A 25,200-nucleotide genomic window follows, 5' to 3' on the forward strand; every position below is an offset into this window, starting at 1 on the left:
CAATGCAAAAGGCACTGGGACTGAAAACGAATAATCTTGGGGTGATAAGAGCTTTACCTCTATAGGTGCTTTTGTTTTTCGATAGGGTGCAGTTCTCGTTTGTATTTTGCTTCGACTGGACTGTGATAATCCAGTGCCTTTCTAAGGAAAGCAAGTCCAGAGCCAAGGCTGGTACAGTGGTACCTCGGGTTACATACGCTTCAGGTTACAGACTCTGCTAACCCAGAAATAGTGCTTCAGGTTAAGAACTTTGTTTCAGGATGAGAAAAGAAATCATGCTCCGGCGGCGTGGGGGCAGCAGGAGGCCCCATTAGCTAAAGCGGTGCTTCAGGTTAAGAACAGTTTCAGGTTAAGAATGGACATCCGGAACAAATTAAGTACTTAACCCGAGGTACCACTGTACTGCGTTCTTGGCAGCTCCAGCCAAATGCCACCCTCGGGGCCCTTTCGTCCAGCAGGCTCACCCCTAGTGGCATTGGGGGGAAGCAGCAGCACCTGAAATGTTGCAGGTACCTGCAAAGTGTCCACTGTTTTGACGTTGGTTCCACCAATCTAGGGCATGGCAGACATTGTCCTCCAGCCCAATTTAAGCAAATGGATAAGTCCATATGCATATGTAACAGTTAAGGGTGGTATTGCAACTAAAACCAGAGAAGTCCTCTGACTCCCCCAGATGTCTGTTTGGGAGCCATAAAGAGGTCTTGGTAATCTCAGCAGTTCAGTAGAAGTTCCAGGAAGCAGTCAGGGTCCAAGGCGAGGGTCATTTCTTTGAAAACGCTTGCAATTTGATGAGCAAGTGCTCGATGGAGATGCATTTTCTCTCCTTTTTTTGTCAAAAACATTTGAGATAACAACCACTGAATCATGAAAATATACATGAGAAAGGACCAATTTGTCAGAGCGTGCATACATCGCGCATCCAGAAAATTAAACTCTGCAAGTTTGCTTGCTATTCCTATTTGCAGGCTTTTGTTATTTTTGCCGTTTTCGTTTTCTGAAGCATCGGAAATAAGCTTTCAGCTCAAAACAGGCTTCTGAATAGGCCCAGGAGGCTTTTGGTCACAGTAATTTAAAATCTCTTCTATAATTCAGAATTAAAGATTTGGAATCCCCTGTCCTCCCCAGCCAGGATAATCTTCTGCAAAAGGGAACCAAAGACAGATAATTGTTGAGTAAGATAGCGAGGAAGAGACAGAGGTTCCTAGCCTTTTGTGGGCTGTCTTTCCCTGTGAGATCAGATGTGAGACAATGGATTGGACTGTGCTCTGGACAAACCGGCCTTCTCCAACCTAGAGCCTTCCAAATGCTTTGGACTACAACTCCCATCAATCCCAATGAGGGCTGGGGCTGGTGGGAGTTGTAGTTGAAACAAATGCAGGTTAGTTCACCTACATACAAACTCTTTGTGAATAAACTCAAATGTTACAAAATGGCATATGAACCGAGCCCAGGTAAGTATCATGTTCCTGGAACTTCTGTTTAGAGAAGTGGGGTTTGTACAACAGTATCATTAAGTGGATTATTTTTGATGTTCAGGAGTCTACAGATGAGAGCAAAACAATAGGAAAAACTGGAAAAGGGGTGGGGTGTAAGGATTTTTTGTGGGGGAGATTTGTTTTATTTTAAATAATTTCACTTAAAGTAAAGGTAAAGGGGCCCCTGACCATTAGGTCCAGTCATGCATGACTCTGGGGTTGCGGCGCTCATCTCGCTTTACTGGCCGAGGGAACCGGCATTTGTCCGCAGACAGCTTCTGGGTCATGTGGCCAGCATGACTAAGCCGCTTCTGGTGAACCACAGCAGTGCATGGAAACGCCGTTTACCTCCCCGCCAGAGTGGTACCTATTTATCTACTTGCACTTTGAGGTGCTTTTGAACTGCTAGGTGGGCAGGTTCACTTACACAGAAGCAAAACGGTAGACAAGAGAGAGATTTATTAATCTAATGCATTTCAGACTCTTCTGGTCCTCCTTTGGGAAAACTCAGAAGAGAAGCAGGACATATAAATGTCAAGTCTTTATTTTCCCGAATTTCCCTGAAGAATGAACAGTAGGGTCCAAAACACATCAGAATAACAAATATCTCCTTTGTCTTTCTACTTCTTCCTACTTCCAGTTCCTTTATGGGTTCCTATTTTTGTTCTATTTCTGTGGGTCCAGTAAAAGAAAGTTCCATTTATACATCTGTCCGTTGTTTTGTGGTAGAGTTAAACCAATGAGGGGAAGCTCCAAGTCAGAGAATAAAGCCCCCTTTACATATCAATTACTCAAAAGTGAGGCCAGCATAGTGCTGGCTGAGAAGGCCGTGTGTTAAAATGTGTATCTGTAGGGAAGAAGCTGTGTACTTACATCTAAAGTCTTCACTTCAGATATCCCTTCTAACACATGGGCAGTTGAGCAGAGGCCCAGCCATGTACCTCATGCCAGGGGAACATCAGCAGTTGAGCCCCGTTCCACAGTACAGTGGTATCTTGGTTCTCAAACGCCTTGGTACTCAAACAACTTGGAACCCAAACACTGTAAACCTGGAAGTAAGTGTTCCAGTTTGTGATTTCTTTTCGGAAGCTGAACATGCTCCGTTTTGAGTGTTACACTTCTGATTTGAGTGCCACACTTCCGTTTTGAGTGTTATGCTGAGGTCTGTCTGTTTTTGCTATTTATTTTGCCTTTTTGCGGCTCTTTTTTTTGTTTGTTTTTGTGGCTGTGTGGAACCCAGTTCAGTTACTGATTGATTGTGTGGCTGCAGTACATTGTCTTATTTCTTTCATTTTATGGATCAATGGTCTCGTTAAGATAGTAAAATTCATGTTAAATTTGCTGTTTTAGGGGTTGTTTTTAAAAGTCTGGAACGGATTAATCCATTTTGCAATATTTTCTATGGGAAAGCATGCCTTGGTTTTGGAACGCTTTGGTTTTGGAACAGACTTCGGGAACGGATTAAGTTTGAGAACCAAGGTGCCACTTTAATTATGTGGTTCCCTCTTGAGACTCAAAAACCCCACAAAGCCTCAGCTGGCATGACTGGCTTCATATAGGATCCTGAGTGAGTTTGTTCAAAGCTGCTTTGTACAGCCGGCAGCCATTGTGTGCACATCCAATTGCCGCATGACCACCAATGCATAAGTCCTTGGGGACTCGGAAGAGGGCAAAAAAAAGGGCAGAACAGACTGATGCGCATGGGGGCCAGGAACTGAACACCGACCCACCTACACACAAAAAATGGCCGTTGCCTGTATTTCATGTCACAATAGTCTCAACAGTGTAACGTGTAACCCTTTTTACATGTGAATAAGTTCAGCCTATGAGGGATTCTGGAACTATGTAAAAAAAAAAAAGTTTCCTCTGTAATACCAGGTTCAAAATTGCACCACAGCAGGAAAAGCTGAGCCAGTGAAAAGGACAACAGACTCAAGATTGTAACTGCGCAGATTAAAACAGTTTATTTATACATAGTACAGGTTTTCCTATCGGCCCCTAAAATCTCTTGTGGAGAATTCAGAAGAGCTGCAGCACTGAAGCTGAGATTTCAGTACCCAGTTAGGCTTTGAATCCCCTCCCTGATATAAATCTGTCGATCATGTCCAAACATCTTTCTGGCTGGTCATAGGGCAGGATGTGTCCTCCGCCTCGAACAATGGCCTGTAGAATTATAAAAAGAAATATATATAGTTTAAATAAGAGAAAATGCTGCTTCCAGGACATACATTTGGTTCCAAAACATTCAATAAAAATTAGATTAGGGGCTTTGTAGCTCATATTAATCCCCACAGAATGAAATTGCAGAGTTGTGACCAAAATTAACAAGGGGAGGGAGCAACTCCTCTGTGAGGAATTGGTTGCAGAAATTGAGACTTTAAGAGAACACACAAGTAAGAGGCAACAGGATAGAAATTTATAAAATTATGCATGGCATGAACAGCGTCAGATTTAGGTTTGTTGAGGCCCTAAACTACTGAAGGTAATGGGGCCCTTTATATGTCCAGCTGTCCTTTGTCAGCAACAAATTGTCACTGTTTTTGTGTTGAATATATGCTATATGGTAATTTATGGACCTAATAGGTATCTAAAGCCATTTGCACATAACAAAATAACCAGTCCATGCAGAATGTAGGCACCCTATATATAGAAATGAGCAAACCAGGGATATTTTAGGGAGCAGGCTAGCAGGCGGGGCCCATTCCTTACATCATAGGAGCCTACACAACACAAAACACTGTTGCTGGATGTAGGCTTTATTTTATTGGTGTTTATCTTCTATTTTGGAAATGTACATCCAGGTTTTTTTTCCTTAATTTTTTGGGGGGCCCCCCAAGAGAGTGGGGCTCTAAGCTATAGCTTGCTTAGTTTATATGTCAATCTGGCACTGGGCATGAAGAAAGTGGATCGAGAAAAATTTCCTGTGTCTCTCAAAACACTAGAAGTCATGGACACACAATGAAGCTGAATGTTGGGAAATCCGTAACAGACAAAAGAAAGTGCTTCTTTGCACAGCACATGATGGAACTCAATCCTACAAGAGGCAGTGACAGCCGCCACCAACCTGGATGGCTTTAGAAGAGGATTGAACAGATTCATGGAGGACAAGACTTGTAGCCAGAATGGGTGTGTCCTACCTCTTCTCATGTTCTTATTAAATGTCATTTACTCATTAAATTTATGTGAAATTTAAATTCAAGCTCCATGTTGGGAAAAGAGATTCCTACATTGCGAGGGGCTGGAGTACGTGACCCTTATGGTCCCCTTAGACTCTTATTCTAAGTAAAAAATATGCAATAAGACAAAGAGAATACTGTTCCACTAAAATACTGTAGTCGGAACAGAGTCAATGGGTGGCTCATTGCATTGAAATTTGCAATGTAAACTTCCTCGGGATAAATATTTATGAAGATATACAAATGCCTTGAATACATAAACGGCATGTCCAGCGTCGCATGTATACATGCCCTCCATGCTTAATTGGGTGTATTTGTTTATTGTACTTGGTCTTATGTGCTTGTGCTCTGGCACAAAATATACAGTGAAAAGTTTGCCGCGTTCTGAGAGCAAAGGGAGCAATAGCAGCTAAATAAACTGAATCACAAATAGTGAAATGAGACAACAGATTCCCCCTCTGCAGAATGTGTGTTTTCATTTACAGTTTTAGATATACTGTACATTTAAAAAGCATCTGATGGGTACATATGAAAGGCACGGTAGGCCTCAGAAAGATTTGAAACTGGGGTTTCTGCATACGAACTCATCGCTACGACCATCAAATCACACAAGCCCATACACAGCTCAGCAATCTATTACGACTGGACCAAAATCACCCAATGGTATGGCATGTTCATAGCTGTCAACCGTCCCTTATTTGGCGGGAAAGTCCCTTATCCCAGCGCCATGTCCCGCTTTCCCTTATTGATGATGTTCCTTAAATTTCCCGGGTTTCAAAGGAAGCAGCTCCTCTCCCTCCCTCCCTGCCGGCCAGGGAGGAGGCAGGCTCCAACTGTGTTGCTTGGCTGCGTTGCTCACCCAATAAGGAGTCTAAGAACGACTGGGGGGTGGAGCTTACTTGTGCTGATCAAATCGGCCGCGTTGCCTGGGGACTTGCCTTTGCTCAGCGCTTCCCAGCGGAGAGGTGACGGTGGTTTTCCTTGCTGCATCCCCTTTGCCGGGTTACTGTGCTGTGGGAACCACCGCTTGAGACTTCGTTTGGCTGCTGGCTGGGCTTTCTGCCTTTGGCTCGGAGGGGCTCAGAAGTTGAACATACCTGTGCTTGCAAAATCCCTTATTTTGGCTGCTGATCCCTTATTTTCAAATCTGTAAGTTGACAGCTATGGGCATGTTGGATCCAGACCAAAGATACGAATGCAAATCCAGCTCAGCCATGGACTCATTAAGTAATGACTGTAATGTGGCTCAGGACCATAGTCTCTAATCTAACTACAAATCAAACAGACTACTTCTCCTTCTGGGCAGAAGCAGTCCTGCAAAATAAGATAATATGCTAGCTCTGATCAAATGATAATGCTCTTTCAAATATGTTTAGAACCGTGTTGCATTGCTGATTCCATATTCTCATTTTTACAGGTTTTCTCCTTAGCATACAGACATAACTGGAATTCAAATATTCCTTCACCGCTAAAAAGCAAACAACATCAGTCAGTGTCTTCAAATTATTCCAGAGGATCTTTACTTCTGGCGCCAACAGCCAAAGCCTTGAAGGTGAACGAGAATCAGACTTCTGTCTTGGCCGTTGTCTGGCACAGCGACTTCTGCAGAAGCACAGAGCCTGCTGAAGGACACCGACGTGGCATTTGGATTTTACAATATTTTCAAACCAAGTTGGCAGCAGAAGTCTCTTCCACATCTGAACAGGAGAGTCCATCAGGTTGCCAGAGGTCACTGGGCTATTTCCTCACTAGCATTTACTACAGTAAAGGTAAAGGGACCCCTGACCATTAGGTCCAGCCGTGGTCGACTCTGGGGTTGCGATGTTCATCTCGCTTTATTGGCCGAGGGAGCCAGCGTACAGCTTCCGGGTCATGTGGCCAGCATGACTAAGCTGCTTCTGGCAAACCAGAGCAGCACACGGAAATGCCGTTTACCTTCCCGCCCGAGTGGTACCTATTTATTTACTTGCACTTTGATGTGCTTTTGAGCTGCTAGGTTGGCAGGAGCAGGGACCGAGCAACAGGAGCTCACCCCGTCGCGGGGATTCGAACCGCCGACCTTCGCACCGCCCACGTCCCAGCATCACTACAGATCTTTTTGTTAAAAGCCTACTGTTAACGATTAACCTCTTCCTTTCCAAAAGTTTAGCCGTTTGAATTGGGAGCACTGATTTGTACTTCAGATCGAAACTAGCGATGTCAGAAGAAGTACGATTACCAAGATGATGAGTAAATGGAGACAGAAGGCTGTCAGCAAACACAGCTTCCTAAATCTGCAATGGGGTAGTCCTACTTGCATCAGAAGGTCCCAGCCCCAATCCTTGTCTTCTCTTGGTAGAGTTGGGAAAGATTCCCTGCCTGAAACCAACTGTCTGACTCAGGATAAGGCAAGTTTCTACGTTTTTAATACACAAAAAAAAGTACAGCCTTCATAACATGTTCTGAACACCTGGTTTTCAGGTAAAGGTAAAGGAGCCCTGGATGGTTAAGTCCAGTCAAAGGTGACTATGGGGTGTGGCGCTCATCTCACTTTCAGGCCAGCGTTTGTCTACAGACAGTTTTCCGGGACATGTGGCCACCATGACTAAACCGCTACCAGCGCATGAAGGACCGTGACGAGTGCCAGAGTGCATGGAAATGCCATTTACCTTCCCGTCACAGCGGCACCTAGTTATCTACTTACATAGGCATGCTTTCAGACTGCTAGGTCGGCAGGAGCTGGGACAGAGCAACAGGAGCTCACCCCGTCACAGGGATTCAAACCGCCGACCTTCCAATCAGCAAGCCCAAGAGGCTCAGTGGTTTAGACCACAGTGCCACCCACGTCCCATCACCTGGTTTTCAACATCGTGATATATCATCAGCTAAACATCATGATGTACTGATATATCACAGTGTCTGACATAAGGATCAAGCTATGTAGAGACACTGGTTGGCTTCACGGTTTTTCCCGTATTGTGATTTTTGCTGGCGCCTGCAGGAAGCAGGGGAGAGCTGAGCTGACCGAGTTAACAGGAGCTGCAGGAATCGAGAGAAGCATTGGCTAGCTTCACTGTTTTCCCCACATTGTGATTTTTGCATAGAACACACACACACACCATGATTTGCGATATATTGCCAGGTCAAAAATTATGAAATCGATATCATGATGTGGACTTCAAACCAGTTTGGGGCAATATATTGATATATTGCCCAGCCTGAGTGGTGGACCTATTTCTTGCAACATGCTTAGAAATAGCACACCACCCTCAGGGTGTTGCTTTATACAGCCTCAGGCCATATTGCCCTACTCACCACCTGATTCTTTTAAACTGGATACACCAGGGACCTTCTACATGCAGAGCAAATGCTCCACTACTGAGCTACCTTCCCAACTTATGTTACTAGGACACATCACAATAGTACTAGAAGCAGCGATAACTTCTCTACCTCCATTATTGGCAGGATAGGAGTAGAAAGGGAAGGGGGCTGAAATTGGGCTGCAGTTGCAGCAACAGCATACATGCAAAACTTAGAAACAAGGTGAATATTGTAAAAACCAAAAAGGAGGGGGGATTGTGTCGTGAACAATAACACACCCACACCCATTTTTTGCCCCTTCTCAATTAACACTGCACAATTAATTTGCGAGTCCAGAAGTAGAGACGTCAAACTAAAGGAGTGAAGCATGGACCCAGCCGCTACACTTTAGTTAGGGTGAGAAAGAGTTCAGGTTTCACGCTCACTCCCCTGCCGGTCTTTCCCCTTGCAGGAACCAGATGTGGTAATTTATTTGGGACACACTCTATAAGCCAATGTTAACTGGCTTAAAACCACAACCACCACCCTAATTTTACTTTGGCTTTGGGATCCCTTTGAATCGTAAGAGCTGGCTATAATTTACATTGTTCCAGACAGACCTCCTCTTTCTTTAATCCAATCACTGCCATGACTAGACATTGCTAAATGCTCCACGGAGGCCGGCAGTGCTGTTCCAGGCTTCGGTCCTAATTGCAAAAAACCGAAGTCACATACATACAAACACACACACACACACACACACACACAGTTTCAGTGAAAGCAGTAAACAGCTGCATTTCTCCTTCTCCACGCAGCTTCAAAAGGAACATACAGTAGAGTGGAGGCAGGGTGGGGGTGGAATCAGCCAGCAGAGTTCACAGGGCGCCAGTCCAAACGGCATTCATGCACGACAAAAAAGTAACAGCCGAATACAGGGTCTTTGCTTACATTTACTGTGACCCAAACTTCCTCTTTGACCTCTGTATTTGAAAGCAGAGGAGGGCAGCGGCTGTGGGATGTCAGTGTGGTGCCTGATCGTGCATCTTCAAGGGATCAGAAAGGAGATCAACTCTTAGAATGTTTAATGGACGCTCACAGCAGTGCGTGGGAATACATGTGTGAAAGAGAGAGAAAGAGAGAAAGAGAGAAAGAGAGAAAGAGAGAAAGAGAGAGAGAGAGAGAGAGAAAGAAAGAAAGAAAGAAAGAAAGAAAGAAAGAAAGAAAGAAAGAAAGAAAGAACATTGCCTGGATCTGGAGCCAAATCACTGAAACATAAGGAGTTGGAAGGGGCCTCCAAGTTCATCTAGTCCAGGGTTTCCCAAACTTGGGTCTCCAGCTGTTTTGGACTACATTCCCATCATCCCGGACCACTGGTCCTGCTAGCTGGGGATGGTGGGAGTTGTAGTCCAAAAACAGCTGGAGACTCAAGTTTAGGAAACCCTTAGTCCAACTCCATGCTGATGAAGGCAATCCACTACTACAGCATCCCAGACAGTGGCTATCCAGCCTCTGCTTAAAACTTCTAACAAAGGAGAGTCCAGTCTGTTGTCGAACAGTTTACACTCTACTTGTTTAGTCCAACCTGTCTTTCTCGTTGGTTTGGGCTCCATCCTCTTTAGCATGGCTACCACATCCCAAAGCCAGGGGATGAATGCTGAGGAATGCTGAGGGGAGAACGCTGTGTGGAAGGCTACTTTGCCTCATTTTTTGGTACGCCAGCTCCAGGCTGGCATAGCTAAAAGGTCCAAAGACTAGGCCCTTCAGAGAATCCATGGGGATTTGGATCTAGTTGATCCAAAGCAGCCAGTGCCCTGCTCCTGCAAGACTCAATTTTGGGGATTTACTAGGTGAAACTGGGACCTGTACCTCTTAGCTGACAGCTTGCTTCTCCACTGATGGAGAGGGGACTATGCAGTCCTATACAGTCCTGGAGAGGAGACCTCTCCCACTTCAGGGGACTCCATATTTTAGAATGCAGAAACCATATTTTAAAATCTATCTACACACATGTGAGAAAGCACATCTAACATGACTCATTTCATGGGAACTTTATTTTAAAACCTGTTATCTAGTGGGGATTAATTATACCTTAGCACTAAAGCAAATCAGACATTTTTATTTTTAAAAAAGTCTGTGCTTCTGTTTCACCACTATCACTATGCATTGGGTTTAAAACAAAAATCATCCGCACACATGGAAGCGTAACTGTTTTTGACATCATAAGGAATTTTAAAATCAGCCACAGGAATATATATATATATAGAGAGAGAGAGATTCAACATCAGCATTAAAAGATTAAGTGCTATGGCTATCAAGCAATGAAATAAATAAAAGTCTGTTCTAGGAGAAATCTGTTCAAGCATCAGTTCTTTGGCTTTGCTGTCTTTGGACAAGTGGCTCTTTGTGGTTTCCTCTCAGATATCTATGCATGTGCAGCCATGTACAATTAAATCAGCAAGCAGAATAGTGCAAAACAGATGTGCGCAGCCATAGGGATTGAACAGGCAAACGGCAGGGAGAACCCAGGAAAGAAATCCAAAACGTTGCTTTACTTAAAGTCACTGGCAAGCCAGCAACACCGGCCCATGACTGGCTTAAGCAATGCTGTGGCTTTGTGGGAATATTCTGCAGTGTCATTCTGAAGATCCGTGTGGAATACTAATGTGGAGCTGCTATTTCCTTGCTGGGCCAGAAAATTCCAGCATCTTAACCCCAACGAATTTCATTCATTCCCTCAAAAGCAGATAACTTAGCTCAGGCTTCCTCAACCTCGGCCTTCCAGATGTTTTTGGCCTACAACTCCCATGATCCCTAGCTAGCAGGACCAGTGGTCAGGAATGACGGGAATTGTAGCCTCAAAACATCTGGAGGGCCGAGGTTGAGGAAGCCTGACTTAGCTCATTTATGCCTGTAGGCAAGACGACAGCAGTTCAAGAGGGTCTGAGCTCAAAAGGGGGAATAGGGAACTATGGAGCAGGGAACATGCTGGAAGCAGAAACTTGTGACTGTCAAGGAGAAAGGATGAGCAGGAAGAAGAAGAAGAAGAGTTTGGATTTGATATCCCGTTTCATTACTACCCGAAGGAGTCTCAAAGCAGCTAACATTCTCCTTTCCCTTCCTCCCCCACAACAAACACTCTGTGAGGTGAGTGGGGCTGAGGGACTTCAGAGTAGTGTGACTGGCCCAAGGTCACCCAGCAGCTGCATGTGGAGGAGCGGAGACGCGAACCCGGTTCCCCAGATTACGAGACTACCGCTCTTAACCACTACACCACCAGGATCACTGGTGAGCAACAGTGAGAGAATATCCCCTTTAAAATAAGGCTGCCTCTGTCTGCCCAGTTTGTTGGGTGAGTTTCTAGTCTCAATGCATGCTGATCAGATTGCAGGATGCCTGTGGCTTGTTTTTCCTGAAGAAGATCTCTGCCTCTTGATAGTTGGGCAATATTACAAACCTCTTCAAAACCAAGCCAAACAAGTGCACTTGGACGAACAGGAGCTGAAATCTTTGCAACGGCACCGTTCCAAGCACTGGCCAAGTATCAGGCAGCACTTCAGCAAGGCTGCAGCTGTGGCGTAGCAGATGAGTACGATCTTAGGAGCTGCAACACAAGGGGGTAAATAATAACTCACGGGTGTGTCGAGATCATGAATGTAGACTTCAGAAAGGGTGGGCGCCCATTAAGGAAACCAGCAAGGCGACAGACATTGAGCATGAAGAACTACCCCATAAATGGGTCGGACCAATAGTTTAACCTTCAGGGAAGGACCATAGGTCTGTGGTGGAACACATTCTTCACATGCCAAAGGTTCCAGGTTTAATCCTTGGGGTCTCCAGGTAGAACTGTGGAAGACTTCTGCCTGCAACCCAGCCAGTCAGTGCTGACAATATTGTGCTATTTGGACCAATGGTCTAACTTGATATAAGCCAGCTGCCTATGTACTCTGACTATGTACACAGTCAGCTCCTTCCCAGACGCCCACTTTGGTGGCCTTTCTATATAATTATAAATTGTTCATATGACACCCATCTGACTAAGTTGCCTCAGCCACACTGGGCAGCTTCCAGAAAATTGAAACATCAACACAGTAAAGCATCAAACATTAAAAACTTCCCTAAACAGGGCTGCCTTCAGATGTCTTCTAAAAGTCAGATAGTTGTTTATTTCCTTGACTTCTGACAGGAGAGTGTTCCACAGGGCGGGCGCCACTACCGAGAAGGCCCTCCGCCTGTTTCCCTGTAACCTCACTTCTCGCAGTGAGGGAACCACCAGAAGGCCTCAGAGGTAGACCTCAGTGTCCGGGTTGAACAATGAGGGTGGAGAAGCTCCTTCAGGTATTTAGAGCCGAAGCCATTTTGGGCTTTAATGGTCAGCACCAACACTTTGAATTTTGCTCATCAAGACCTAACTCTGGACCTCAACACTGCAAAGCAATATTCTACCACTGACCTATAGACCAGCTCCTTTCAACCATTAACTGATGCTAGGTATTTGATAGCTGGGGAACTTACTGAAAAATACATTCTATCCATATTCTAAATATGACCACGCTAGCGCAAGAACACTATCCTATAGGCACTTTGCATGCTTAGAGAAAGTCCATGTAAAACAGTTAAACAAACCACGACACCCATAGAAGCTTCTAGAAAACAGTCACCACGCTATGGGATTATCCACATTTACCTTTCCTCTGCTCTTTCCAGGCATGGTCTGCGCTCCATGTCCGAATTCCCTTTTTTGCCCCTGAGTTTTCCCTACGAAAATCCATTCTTTAAAGCTCAATAGGAGCAAACAGCAATCCATTGAGAACCCAAATTGACCTCTGCTCCAATTTAGCGCTAAGAAGCAGGCTTCCAGGGGGAAAGTTCCAGAGCAAAAAAGAATGTTTGGACACTGAGCTTTTAAGTGCAGATCTCTGCCTAAGAAAGTGCAGGGCAAAAGTTAAGTGTGGATAATTTCTACGTGGCATCAGGAACTTCACTCATCCTCAAAGAATGAAGCAAGAAACTGACAAAGGAACTAACAAAGACTTCAGTGAAGCCAAGATTTTTCTTCCTGGGAACTAGCTGGCCTTGGCAGAAGTTATCCCAAATCTATTCAGCAGCTTCTTCCTTCAATTAGAAATATGTTTATTTGCAGTTACTTATTTCAATTCAGTAACCTTCCCAAAATCCTCCAAAGGACCCAGTTTCCGAAAAGTACTCAGCCACATAATTTTAAGCTCCCCTGAAAGCAAGTGAAATTTAAGTCCTCCTACTAATACTGAAATGAAGCCAAGCTAGCCGTGTTCTTAAATCACTGTAGTTTTAACTTTGTTTTGTTTTTAAAGCAGCCTGTTAATTGTAAAATTTCATTCTGGTTGATACACACACACCACCCCAGTAAAGCAACGGTAAAGTAAATATTACCCACATTCTGACTCACAAGGCCATTTCTCAGAAGCATTTACTGGAAAATAAAATGTCTATAAGCCTATAAACTTAAGAGACTGTGAAAGATAACACTTCAGTTTATACTTAGTCCCTGTGAGAAGCATATGATGAAAATTGCCTGAATAGTTTCCTTCCATCTGAAAGTAGTGACATATTATTATAGGCTAAGTTAAGCTTTCGTTAAAACTTTCAGAAGACCTTCATGTCATGCATATCAGCAAAGCCCAAAATAAAAAGGTGTTGATGAATTCCAGCAAAAACAAGTCATTCTATGTAGGATTTCAGCTGGTTGAGTTGTTTTTTTAATTGTATATTTGAGAGTAATGAAATCCAAGTTTTCTAATTGAAATACACTCTGGGTTATAAATGTGATTCATGAGAAGCCTATCATTTAAGTTCTTAGTTATCATTTAAGTTCTTAGTCGCAGCTGCTGTAGAGGAGGGAAAGGGGCAAGCCAGGGGCTTCCCCGACCTTAAGTGCCCCTAGGTCGGCCCGCCCCTGCCGCCAGCCGATTGGCTGACGCTGCAGGAGATGAATATTAATGGAAATCCCCTGATCCCGCGGGGCTGGCGCCAGCCCCGCGATAGTGTGGGCAGGGTCGTGAACCCGCAACACACACCCCTCCTAAATTCGGGAGTGGCTTTGTGCTGCACTTAAATGATTTTAACTGCTTAAGAGCAATCTCTATTCTTTGAACTGTTGTACAAGCAAACAGGTGAATGCTACACCAGCAGAACACAAGCCCATCCTCACTGCACTGAAAACGTAGATTCAGCGCCTCCCAATTTAATATTCATGGGAGGAAGGAAAACAAGTATCTCAAACCTTTAAGAGTTTAACAGAAACTACTTTTGAGTTAGGACGAAACTGGGACAAGATAGGGAGAGTTGTAAAGAAAAAGCAACTCCAATAATTGGTGTAACCAATTAGAAGTGACCATGAGGAGTCCAGGGGCTGTTTATGAGTTGTTTGCACATTCTGTTATCCAGTTTACATTGCTTGGGAGGATCTGGGCATGGGGTAAGAAGGTGCCTTGAATTTTGTATTCTCTGTCCTGACCAGCGTTTGAAACTTCCATTGTTCTAGGCACATTTTGAGATTGGGAATTTCATTGGCGTGAGCAATTTCTGAGCTCTGGGCACTGCACGTAAGATTTCAGATTAAAACTGTGACTGCTGGTGCTGAGGGCGTGGGAGGAGAAATTCCTGCCTGCTTGACTTCCAAGAAATCACTTCAGCGTCAGGCAAGCTGATAGGTTCTGCCTCCCAGTTGCCCTTGCAGAAAGGCAGCGTTTTGAGGGACCCTCATAAGAATATTAAGGGGGCGGGCAGGGGAAGCATGGCTTCGTTTTTTTGCAGTCTTCAGATGAGGACTAGACCATGTGAAAAATGAACAGAAGGTTTTAGCTGCAGTTTATTCATTTTCAGCCTAGACATTCTGTTGTGGCGCCCATAACTTAGGTTTAAGGTGCCATTTAGCTCCTAGCTTTCATGTCTCAGTTTCTAACACTGGTCCAGACTTCGTTTGAATAAAAACTGAATACTTTCCACAGTGCTGTCTTCTTTTGGCTGGAAGAATTGGCGTTTCTATTTAACCGCTCCAGTATGTCTGAAGGAGCGTCTCCACCCCCATCGTTCTACCCGGACACTGAGGTCCAGCGCCAAGGGCCTTCTGGCGGCTTCCTCACTGCAAGAAGCCAAGTTATAGGGAACCAGACAGAGGGCCTTCTCGGTAGTGGCACCCGCCCTGTGGAACATCCTCCCACCAGATGTCAAAGAGAACAACAACTACCAGACTTTTAGAAGACATCTGAAGGCAGCCCTGTTTAGGGAAGCTTTTAATGTTTGATGCATTACTGTATTTTAATATTTTGTTGGAAGCTGCCCAGAGTGGCTGGGGTATAAATAATAAATTATTCTTATTCTTATTCTTATTAACATTTCAATAGTCACTTTTTGAATGTCTCCTTTCTTCATGAGATACTGACTCTCTTTAGATATTTTTTTTTGGGGGGGGGGACATAGCAGAAGATGGGAAAGATCTTTAATATTTAGTTTACCCCTGTGCACAGCTTTATTGTGTAAATGCTTCTCTTTTTTTGAGACTCAGATGTTACAGAAACTGGAGGATCAGGAGCAGACCCTGCTTACGAGGGCTAAAAATGAAGCGTGTTCAGATGCCCACAGATGCAGTATTTTGTGATCTGTCACTGCACGGCAGTACAAATAGTTGGCTCACTGTCTGCAGCTGCTGCCTAGAAAAGTCTAAGCCTCCCCCCTCCCCCCCCAGCAGCCAAGTGCAAATGTCATCTTTGTCAACAGTGATCAAGGATAGAAACACTGACCAAGGATAGCTGCTCTGATCGCATGCTCAGTGCTTTGCTGCTGAAATCAATTTTAAAAGCTGCAGGAAAAAGCTTTCATTTTCCCCTGCCAGACAGAACCCACACCAGGAGTCAAACAACGAACATTCGGAAATGAGATCTATCACATCAAGATCTGTAGCAGGGATCTCATCCTGCTCCTGGAGTCCCTCTGGGGTTCAGCCTAGGGGTGGTTGGTGGTGAGAGAATGATCAGGCATCTGATTCCTACATTCCTGTTAAGGCTATCGGATGGTTGCTTGAGAGCAATCAGGCAAGGCGCCTCACTGCTCTGTTGTAAAGCTTTATTGTTGGTGCTAAAAACCTTTACAATGCAGAGCGCCTCTATTCCACGTCTTGCTCATTGACTAACAGAATCTGAGAGTGGGCGGTCCTTGAATCTCCCCCAGCAGAGTAGTCTCTTGACCCCCAGCCTACGCCTCCCCTCTCTGCACGAAAGTCTTCTGCGCAAGGAAGGCGTGGGTAAAGGGGGACCTCCTTCCTCCCCGCTTCGCTCAGGCAAGGTGTCCTGGCACCGCCTTGCATCCTCCTTGCCACTAGAGGCGTGGCTTCCTTCCTCCGCTGAGGAGGTGCTGCTTCCCACGATCTTTGGGGGCTCTCTGTAATCCATCCGCCTTCCCCCCCCCTCGCCCCTGAGCCGATGGCAGTTCCCTGACAATTCCCAAACATCTTTCGTAATGCAGGGTGCTTAAGAGATAGTTTCACTTCAAGTTAGGTTCACTGGTAGTGCACAACCAAAGAATGGGAGGTTTAACTCCGACAGAAGTATTATGAGCTCAGTGGGGGCTATATATTCCATAATAAGCATGCACAGGATTGCAGTCTGAATTTAACTCACTTCGCCTGGTGTTAGAGAGAAAACCGAGTCCTTCAGCTGGAAAAAAGTCAAATAAACAGAGCTGAATTTGCACTGTGCTTCTTTAAAATCTTAGCATCCCCACCCCCTTACCTGATAGAATTCACCAGCTTGGCGCACATAGCCAGCAACATCTGGATCTTTAGCACGCACTCTCCATACAACTCTCTCGGCATTCTTGTACTCTTCCACTTTGGTCCACGGCACGGACGGCAGAAATCGTTCCGTCAGTGGGGCTCCCACAATGATATCAAGTTGTCCACTGTATAGGAGAACCTGGAAAACAGAAGCAGGTCCACGGCTTGTTAAGAGTCTAGTAAAAGATCAGGCGTACAAAGCGCCATGAGTCTCACAGAAGCGATCCTAAACAGCCTGTATAACAAAGCAAAAGCCAAAAATCAAGGACAGAGACCAGGTTAGTCTGATGGGGAAATATAAGCCTCAGCTTGGAGCACAGCCATTACACCTGGGACACAGAGGTCTAAGACCTGGGGGGAAACAGAGGAGGAGGAGTCTGGGTGATGCATCTGTTTTTGGGATGTACAATTTCAGGCTGCAGCTGTGAAATCCAATAAGCCTGAGCTTAAGCAGAACTCAGGCCCACTTACAGGCCATCCAGTGGTTCCCAACTTTTGGCCATTTAGGGAGGCCTCACAAGGAGAGTGAGACACTTGCCCTCCTCATCTGGTGGAGATGCAGGAGCTGAAGCTGTAGAGGACAACAGCCTGCATCATCTGGGCAGCTTCTTGTTGATACTCAGGATCCACACTCCCCTTCCTGCTATGGCGTTTACTTCAAGCAAGCCTTCTCCTGCCCATTCAGCAAGGCAACAGGTAAAGCACTGCTCATACTCTGAACTGCCTGAATTTGCCGTCAAGAAAGTTCGTCACCATGTCCAATCTGATTGGTTATTCAGCTACTTTTGATAATTGGTGTTATTGATGTTTCTACTGATGCTACTGTGGTAATGTATTTTTATCTTTACACTACCTTGTTATATGTGGTTTATAAATATATAAATAAACAAAATTAAAAATATGTTCACAAGAGGATAGGATTAAAGATGCCACATTTGAGCTCAGAAAGAACACTCTCAAGAATCCAATCACATACAAACACTAATAGTAATAATAATAATAATAATAATAATAATAATAATAATAATAATAATATTATTTGTACCCCACCCATCTGGCTGTTTTCCCAGCCACTCTGGGCGGCTTCCGGCAAAGATTAAAAATACATTAAAATGTCACACATTAAAAACTTCCCTGACCATACCCCGCACATCCCATGCTAAAAGTAATGAGAGAAGGAGCACAAATAACTCGACATTGCTTGCAAAAGGGTGAGAGGAAGCAATTTGGCTAATCAACTGGACATAGTTGATCCCTTCATCTTGTACATGAAAGTTAAAGCAAAAGCTCAGCGCATAGTTCAAATCTGAAAGAACATTAAGGACTATTTAATCCAATATGTCCAATTTAGTGCTGGTCAGCCTGGATAGCTCAGCTGGCTGAAGCATGGTGCTGATAACGCTAAGTTTGCAGATTCAATCCCTGTATGGACCAGCTGCATATTCCTGCATTGCAGGGGGTTGGACTAGATGATCCTCAGGGTCCCTTCAAACTCTACAATCCTATGATTCTATGGATACAACTCGTATTAGTCTTCCAGCCTATCCAATCTTTACAAAACCCAAAGCAGTCAACCTTTGGTACTAAACTACAGTCGTACCTGATAATATATATTTTTTTAAAAATAATATTTATTAAAAGTTTTTTAGATTACAACACACAAAACAACACATACAAAAATATCACGTTTTATAACATATTTTCTTGTCCTCTTTGGACTTCCTCACATCTCCCGCTCCTACGTTCCAAATTTATAAAAATTAATCCAGCAATTTATCACCTTATCCCCACCTTGCAATCTAATTTTCCAATGTTATATCTTAAATTTTAGATATATTCATTTCACTCTTTTGTTGACAGTGATTCCTTGTTATTATCAGGTACGAATGTTTTAAACAGTCGTACCTGATAATAACAAGGAATCACTGTCAACAAGCAGAAATCAGTATCACGTAACATATAGGTAATATAATGCACACTACATGTACAAAATTTATAACTTCATGCATTAGCCAAAGGTGGCTTAACAAGGATAGAAATAATAGAAAATATAGAAACCATAGCAACAATAGATTTTGTTACATATGCAATAGCAGAAACAAAATCTCTAGCGCAAGAGTGAATAGTCTATAGGTGCAAATCACTGGGTATGGTTTTTGAGAAACAATGCACCATGAATGCAAAGAGGCAGCCTTACTAAAAAAAATATTCCAGGGAGACTGCCCTGGTAGATTCTAACAGGAAGAACTTTAGACTTTAGCTCAACAAATGGAAAAAGAAGATGTAGCGTAAAGATTCCATCAGAATGCACACTGGATTTTTTTTTTTCTCTTTTTGTTTTAACTAGAAAAAGGGGGAACGTGTGATTGGTGTTAAAACATATTCCATCCCACAAAGCTGGTTTAAGTTTCTCTTTAAATCCCATACCCAAACAGCATATATGTTTTGTATCAGTTGGGATCTCACAGCAGACTGTTCAGGCTCAAGCCAAGATAGAGCCCTTTGTACGACTGCAACGCACACATGTTTCCTATGAACTATTAATTCTTTGTTACTAAAAAATCCTGGTGGGGTTAAAAGCCTTTTCTGTACGACTCGCCCAAGCTAGCTCAAATAAAATAATTGCACTGTTTATATGAAGAAGCTATGCCTCAAAGACCTTGATTCTCCATGGCCTCTGCAAAAATTTTCTGCAGCTGTTACACTCCACAGTATGGGAATAATTACAATTGCCCGTCTTAGAGTAGGACACAGCGAAGTAAAAACAGTACAACCCAATTTGGTAAGGCTATGTATCCTTCGCTCTACAAACCTAGAAGTAACATGTAATTGGCACTGTATCTATTTTTCTCATTTTTTATGGGGACTAAGAGTGTGCGCACTTGTTGGTGGGAGGACATCCTTCAGGGACACAAACCATACACACTTCTAGCAATTTCAGTAAAGTGCAAACGATTTCTGCCAAACTTCAAAAGCTTGAATAATTTTATGCCAACAGGAGTTTGCACTTATTATTTGTATGGTATCCTGGCAGGCCACGCAGGTTGACTTTGTCCCCCAAATCATACACCTAGTATTAAGAAAGCTTCTGTAGCAACATATAAGAGTGGAAGGAAGAAGTCCTATATTTTTTTCCACCTTCCACTGACGATGGCTGCATCACGATAAATACGTTTAAACCATGATTAAAAATCCCTTAATTTCTGGCTTGTGGCAAATTAAAGTTCCCTTGTTTGCACTGAAATCATTGGATAACACGCAATAATAATACTGTGACCCAATGAAATTAATGGACTTGAGTAATGGATTTCAGTGGGTCTACTTCAAGTATCACCCATTAGAAATGCAGTTTTATTGAAGACCAGTTCAAATAGCCACCAAGCATTGTAATAATTACTATAATGTTAATGAACAAGTCTAAATACAGAATCAGCTATAATATTTATTCTGGCATAAAAAACATGAATGCAAGCTTCAAAAGTCTATGGGGATTTAATTGCTATGCACATTGTGTAATGTGCTCAGTTAAGGTATGGTAGTTGAAGTGTAGGTGGGGTTCCCACGACGCAAGACTCAGTGATAGCAGCAAAAACCTTTATTGAACTAGCAGAACTGGACAACAGGGGCAAAGCAACTGCTTATATACATTTCTGAAGGCCTGGGCCACTCCCACTCCCAATGTGATTGACTGTCTAAACTTCCAAGCTGCGAATCATAACTCAGAGTTCAAGGGCCAATGGCAGAGGCCCCAAACCTGAAATGTTCTGTTACTGGATATCATGTATCGAATCAGAACACAGGGGCTCAGAATTCTTAGTCCAGACTCAAGCTCAGGCAAACACAGACCACTGAATACATAACAGTAGTGTGAATCTGTTTTTCTGTTTCTGCTTTTAAACTGCAGTTGTTTCTAAATTCAAATAAACAGCTTTGGGAGATCGGATGAATGGCATAACCACTCATTGAAAATAATTTGAAGCATATCATCTCAATACCTCAAGGTTCTTGCAAGAGGCGCATATAAGATGTGTGATAAATTGCAACTCTAGATCCTGTTTTTAAAATCAGCTCCATCCTTACTGTTTGGTTCTTATACAATTATACTATGTTTCCTATGCAGACAAACTTTTGATCTTTTCCCCGGTGACCTTAATCTACAATATTTTGTGGTTTCCTGTAAGAGGAAATGATGATTGAAGAGCAGTCTTAAGATGTCCTGGCCTGTGCCATGATCCTAATTAGCTGCCATCTCGATTCTGAGCACTCCACAAAATAAACCAAAATCCCATTGGACAACTTCAAGGAAGACAATTACAGATGTACCCCACCCCACCCCAGCTAAAAGGCTGGGGCAGCACTGTCATTTTAAACAGCTACAGCCATCTTTCAAAAGCAGCGGGTAGAAACAAAGGCAGTATGGCCTATTGAATTATTTTTCTTCAGAGCAGAAATTCATTAGGGTTAACAAGGCTAACGGTCATTAATGGTGCAATTTCTGGAAAGGGAACATATCAGTTAGTCATACATCACTAGTTGATTCAGATTGTATTCATTTACAAGTAATTTTGTTGTCCCCGAGAGGGGGCAATGACAATAAAGATATTATTATTATTATTATTATTATTATTATTATTATTATTATTATTTACAGTACAGTGGTACCTCAGGTTACATACGCTTCTGGTTACAGATGCTTCGGGTTACAGACTCCGCTAACCCAGAAATAGTACCTCGGGTTAAGAACTTTGCTTCAGGATGAGAACAGAAATCGTGTTCTGGTGGCGCAGCAGCAGCAGGAGGCCCCATTAGCTAAATTGGTGCTTCAGGTTAAGAACAGTTTCAGGTTAAGAACGCACCTCCTGAACGAATTAAGTACTTAACCCGAGGTACCACTGTATAATAATCTGAACATTTTCCCCCTTTGCTGTTTGTAACAAGTAACTAGCCTAAGCAGGTACCAATTATTTTATTCTCTAGTTTTTGGAAAACTGTGTGTTATATTTCAGGATTTGAAATGTAAGCATGGCATGCAACATCTGCATTCTTGCACAGAGTTATCTAAGGATACAGTTCATCCCTGTCAATCAGCAGAGGAAGGGGAAAGGACTCCCACAGGGCTACAGTAAACCATCAAAAGAAGATCTCTTTAGATTACCCCTGGGATTCTGGAATACAGTCTCATATACCAGATGGAAGAACAGTCTGTCTCCCAGCCAATCCCTTCCTCACACACTCTTTTCTTTTGGGACAGCTAAACAATAAGATGGGCTAATTTTTCTTCTAGTAAGTCACTACATGTTGCAGGGAGCACCGTAAAAGAAACAAGAAAAATAAGAGCATAATGGCAGACAGGAGGTACAGAGACATGTTTTACAAATTTGCCATAACTTCTGTGCTAGTAGCAGTGGCCAAGAAACCTGAGGTAATGGCAGTCTTGCAAATGGAATGGCCAAGAGAGATTTATGTAAACCAGGAATGGAGCTTGATGTTTTACTGAACCACCACTGAATGCTTGGGGCTCCATTTTCTTTGTTTATAAGGAGGAGATATGACCTACATTTGAGGCTACTTCAAGCTATTCCATTCCTAACTGCACCATCCACCAGTTGCTCATTTAGCTATAGCACAAGTGTAGCTGCCTCATACTGGGGCTTTAACCAAGCACTAGTGGTGGAATACTGCTAATACTGCCTTCCCTGATTAAGGAAACCTGAACACTGGCTCCCCATTGTGTTAAGCACTGGATCCAGCCACCAGAAATGCAAAAACTGACAGCATTTTAGAAGCCATAAATACAACTGTGTAGTGAAACAAACCCAAACTTATTAAGACAGGTGGGCATGGTTTAGTTAAAATGGCGCCATGGGTCAACTGGGAAGGCCTGGTGGCCCTAATCAGGCCTGTGGCCCAGAGGTTACTCATCCCTGTATTAATTAAATCTATTTTGTGCAAAGCAGTGACATTATCAAATACACAAGAGCCAGTGAAGACTATCCTCCTGGTCCTCTACCTGCATGTTGGCAAACTCACTGTGACCATGCTACGAGAAGAGAAAATCAGAAGCAACCTGAATATTCACAGTAAACTCATGAAAGGATCACTGGGAAGGAGAGATAGGTTGACAAATCTGTACTTTTCAACTTTTTCAAATTCACTAAATTTTCCAAAATAAAAAAGACAATCCTCTTATTCTTGGCTGTGCCTTTTCCCACTGCCAAGGCCTTTCATGACTATAATTATCAGCCTCTACATTTTCTCCACCTCCTTTTGCTAAGCATTCTTGCCAAAAGCAGAAGGGGGAAAGTAGCATGGCCAATGAAGAGAGTAGCATGTAGCTGATTAAATTCAATTGCTGCCACAAATAAACACTGCAGATGAAGAAATCTAGACAGAAGAGAAAGGGATTAAGACTTGTGGATTACATGAATGAACAGTTTAAGAAAGAATGTTCTCATGCGGGTGGCTCATGTCTTTGGCTTGCTTGCATGCTTTCTGCGAGGAAGGTGATATAAACTAAATTCCAAAGAAAGGATACAAGGATTTCCCCCATAAAAGCCTCTTTGAAACAGGAAAATTTGGGTCAGCGGCAAACTTCCCCGTTCCAAGCGGTAGATGTGGGCTCATCATGACATGAAACTCTAGTTTTCCCAAAACATTCAAAGGAACTGAAGTGGACAAGGAACAAAGGGGCAAAACAAGATAAGCAAAAAGTTAGACATAAAGAATAGCATAAATGTGACTGAGGTTGCCAACCTTTCAGGACCAGTGAGCACATTTTTAATTTTGTGGAAGTGCTGTCACAAAATGTCACAAAATGGCTGCCATGGCGGCATGGCATAACATTTTGGATGCTGTGATCTTGACGATTTCACACCATGATTGTGTCCCCCCCCCCAGTACTTTTTCAGGCCTGCAATCTTATGTGGCGCCCCAAAACACCTTTTAGGGCACCGTGCCGAAAAAGGCGCTTTTTCTGGGGGGAATTGTGATGTGAAATTGCTCAAGATAATGGCGTCCAAAATGGTCGCCATTCTCTTGTGAGAAAAAATAGGAAGAGCGTGTCCCAGAAGAATGTGTCCTGGATTTTGCCACTGAGGTGTTGGAGGGTATGATGTAGATCACAAGCAAAACTGTTTAAAAGCTCTGAAACAACACAGAAAACCAAAACTCATTACAAAAAATATAAACATGTCATGAACATTTCAAATATGCACTACTTTACTTGTGGATTTTAAGTCGCTCAGGCTACCAGGCCAGGCAGAGCAAATGTCGAACACTCTGCCTTCAATTTGTACAAAACAAAATCTCATTAAAACTCTTGTTTTACTTGTGCTAGAATAAGCTAATGAAGTTAACTGTGAGGGTACAAATGGTAAAATGTTAGTGAGGTAGTTAAGGGCTGGCACAGGAAGACTTTAAAATGCAGGAACAAAGATGCAGTTAGCTGGGATTTAATGAGCTGTTTAATGATAAGTGACAGTGCCTGCCACAATTTCCGAACTAGATGCAATCTTAAATACTGTAGGACTGAGTTCTAACCTAAGGCAAGTTAACCTTTCCGGTGTTGCACAACTCCTTTTGGGGCAAGACAGGTTTAAATCAGTAGATATAGCAAAATCTGATACTAACAAAAATATATTCACAGGATCCACAAACATCAAAGGTTTTATTAGAGTTAAAGAATTCTAAGCCAAAGCCTCTTTCCTGGGATAAAATATCTCATCCAATTATTACAATGCCCCAGTATGGAATGTAAGAAAGTCCTGCACAAATCATACCCAATTTTTGCCTTGCAAATGAAATCTTTGCTCACTTAATTCCTGCTGGAAATTATATATATATCTGTCTACTTGCACAATAGATATCTGCTTACACAATGAGACTTCTGGTTTCTCTTCTTGTAGGCATTAAATATTTTTCTTAAAATATTTTTCTATAACCAAGAAAGGCTGGCAGATAACAGTGCTGAGAGATAACAACAAATGACCACAGTAATTTCCAAATGGGTGCTTTAAAAAGAAAGAAAGAATTAGAGGAACATTCTCATTGGTTTATCACCAATATGGCTCTTCTTGAAGAAACAGACATATTTTTTCACTGAAGAGCTAACTGGTCAAATTTGCTTCGAATATATCCAACAAAAGCCATACCCACTCAAGAACAGACAGTGTTTGGTATGTTTGATAACACCATGGTTTGATTAAACCAGTGTTTCCCAAACTTGGATCTCCAGCTGTTTTTGGACTACAATTCCCATCATCCCTGACCACCGATCCTGCTAGCTAGGGATGATGGGAGCTGTAGTCCAAAAACAGCTGGAGACCCCAGTTTGGAAAACCATTTGATATTCAGAAGCAAAAGCCCAGCTGATCCCGTATTACGATTTCCTCCCACAAATCTTTTTTAGCACTCTGCATCTGACAAATAGGGGTGCAATTACACAAATCTACTGTTAAGGGGG

The 25,200-nt window shown here is 43.1% G+C and overlaps 1 protein-coding gene across 6 annotated transcripts in view; it reads right to left on the minus strand.

The window, feature by feature from the left end:
* Window positions 1-3,413: 3,413 nt before the first annotated feature.
* CPVL (carboxypeptidase vitellogenic like) overlaps window positions 3,414-25,200 on the minus strand; it is a 58,290-nt gene continuing 36,503 nt past the window's right edge. For all 6 annotated transcript variants that reach the window (XM_081882257.1, XM_081882258.1, XM_081882256.1 and 3 more), the window contains exons 12-13: window positions 16,696-16,878; window positions 3,414-3,638 (exon numbers count right to left, since the gene is read on the minus strand). In XM_081882257.1, the coding sequence (XP_081738383.1) occupies window positions 3,537-3,638; window positions 16,696-16,878 (285 nt within the window). In that variant the 3' untranslated portion in view covers window positions 3,414-3,536. The remainder of the gene's footprint in view (window positions 3,639-16,695; window positions 16,879-25,200) is intronic.

This window comes from Podarcis erhardii (assembly GCF_964252035.2).
Source record: "Podarcis erhardii genome assembly, chromosome: 12".
NCBI lineage: Eukaryota > Metazoa > Chordata > Lepidosauria > Squamata > Lacertidae > Podarcis > Podarcis erhardii.